General features: G+C 57.0%; 1 protein-coding gene across 1 annotated transcript; it reads right to left on the reverse strand.

Moving 5' to 3' along the window:
* Window positions 1–62: 62 nt before the first annotated feature.
* On the reverse strand, window positions 63–2,112 carry LOC145718897 (ATP-dependent chromatin remodeler CHD3-like; the record flags this gene model as incomplete). Its single annotated transcript, XM_081810403.1, has 3 exons — window positions 1,667–2,112; window positions 741–853; window positions 63–233 (listed from the first exon to the last, which is right to left on the reverse strand). Coding segments are annotated over exons 1-3 (309 nt in total), but the record flags the coding sequence as incomplete, so codon positions are not given.
* Window positions 2,113–2,249: the final 137 nt, after the last annotated feature.

Below are 2,249 nucleotides of genomic sequence, written 5' to 3' on the forward strand. Positions count from 1 at the left end.
CCTCCCTCCCCAGGCCCGTCTTCAACACTGATGTGTCCCCCCCATTCCCTAATTCTACTCACCTTTTGCCCCCCGTCTCCCTCCCCCTTTTTCCGCCGCTTTGTCTTCTTCTCCTTTTTTTCTCTGTGCTTCCGCCTCCGTTTCCGACCTGGTCCAGTTCCATATTCGCTGCCTCCGCTCTCTGACTTCTCCCGGTACTCATCTCGCTCGGAGCCAAATTCCTCCTCACTGTCCTAAGGGAGAGAAATAAAAATAACATTTCTTCAGTCCTACCATGTGCCAGGAACTGTTCTTAGCCCATAACATGTATTACCCCTTTTAATCTTCACAACAATTCTCTGGAGATAGTAACTCATCTATTTTTATCTGCCTTTTTTTTTTTTTTTGCAGATAAGGAAACTGAGGCACGCAGAACTAAACGAACCGCCAAGGAGACACGGGGCTGCTAGGCTCTGACCGCATGCAGTCTGCGCCCAGAGCCTGCTCTCTCAATAGGGCTTACTGCTGCTAAGGCGAGTCACGTGGACAGTGGGGGCTCTTTACTCGGTTGTGGTGACTGAGGTTGGGGTCCTAGATCCAGGAGCTACAGGCCAGCCAGAGGGGGGTGGGGGCGTCAGACCTCCCTGACTGCTGGATGCTCCCCACCCTCCACCCTTGATAATCGGGACCAGAGAAAACGCAGGTGCCTGGGAAGAGGTCTGCTGAGCCTTGCCGTGGAGACAGGAGTCCTTAACACTTACAAGCTTCTTGCGTTTTCGGGGTTTTCCTGGCTTGTTCTCCTTCTGCTTCTTGGGTCCTCGTTTTCTCTTCTTCACACCCAATGCTGAAGGTAGCAGCCGGATGTCATCCTTATCTTTGGAGCAGAGAGCACCAGAGAACCTAAGCCTCTAGGTTCCCCGTCTCTGTGGCCCCTAGACCTCACCCCTCCTCACCTCTTCCCTTCCCACTCTCTAGGAACTCGGGCATTAACTCCTCCAAACCTCGCCTCCCTTCGCTGGGTGCAAACAGAGAGTGTTTCGAGTACTCTGGGACGCTTGGGTTCTGAATGGGAGGTCAGGGGTCAGAAGGGAAGAGCAGCCAAACCACTCCCTCCTCTCCCCTCCTACTAACAAGGGAGCAGGCTCTAGGCCATGGGCTCTGACTGTGGCAGGTCCTTTCAGTCGCCGCCAGGGCTCCTCCTGCCTTCCCCCTCACTTAGCCAGCTGGCATCCTGCCCGGGAACTGGGGAAGCCGTGCCCAGCTGCTGGCCTGGCCTGACCCCAGCACTTGGAGTGGGGAGACAAACTGGCAGCTCCCTAAGCCAGATGCTGAGAAGGGAGAGCCAAAGGTGGACACCTGGGATCTCACACTAACACCCGGGGCCCTCACATCCTTTCTGCCACGAGGGAGGCCTCTATTTATACTTCCTCAGATGATCGCCAGGCCTCTTGTCACCCCAACACAGCCCTGGAGGAAAAGAAGGCCATGCCAGTCATTTTCACATCTTGCCCACAGGACCACAGCGTCTGGCTCGTCCATCACACCCTAACCCTACGGGAGCCGTCTCCACAATTACCTAAACATTCCTCCTCTTCCCAAGTAGCCTGGAACCTTCCCTCAAATCTATTTCCATATCCCTGTTCCCTTTCAGAACTCAGGGGCCCTCCCCTTTCTCCCCTGGTCTCACCCTTCGCCTCCAAATTGAGTCCCATTCATACATAAGCAGCACGGGAGACCCAAACAAAGCTAGCGACAGAGACACACCCAGCGTATGCATTCTCAGACGCACAAGCGTGCACGCATAGTCCTGAGCACAAATCCAGAGGACAGCCCGGACCTGCTTTCAGCAGGGCTAGATCCCTGGCTTTCTCCCCATAGGTCTCTGTCGGGGCCGGGGGCTTCCCTTATCCGTGACCCCCCCACCGCAGATCCAGGGAAGACACGGATGTTACAGACCTGGGGCCCTGCTTGGCCTCCCTCCCTCCCCAGCAGGCACTAGACTAACCAGCCTGACCTGTCCTGCTCGGGCAGAGGAGGAAAGCCTGGGCCTGGCCCAGCCCCTTGCTCTAGGACACACAATCCTTCGGCCCACAACAGCCAAGGGAAAATTAGCCACAATTAACACGGCTTCCACTGCCTCGGGATCCCGGCGTCTCCTTCCTCAGTGCTACCTGTCCTCGGAACGCCAGCATCCTGTGTCCTCTGGTGCAGGAACACCCTCTAGGACGGGGCTGGGGGCGGGGGGGGGGGGGGGGGGGGGGGGGGGGGGG

The sequence above is a fragment of the Leptonychotes weddellii genome, unplaced genomic scaffold (assembly GCF_054177405.1).
Source record: "Leptonychotes weddellii isolate Sample4059 unplaced genomic scaffold, ASM5417740v2 HiC_scaffold_24761, whole genome shotgun sequence".
Classification (NCBI taxonomy): Eukaryota; Metazoa; Chordata; class Mammalia; order Carnivora; family Phocidae; genus Leptonychotes; species Leptonychotes weddellii.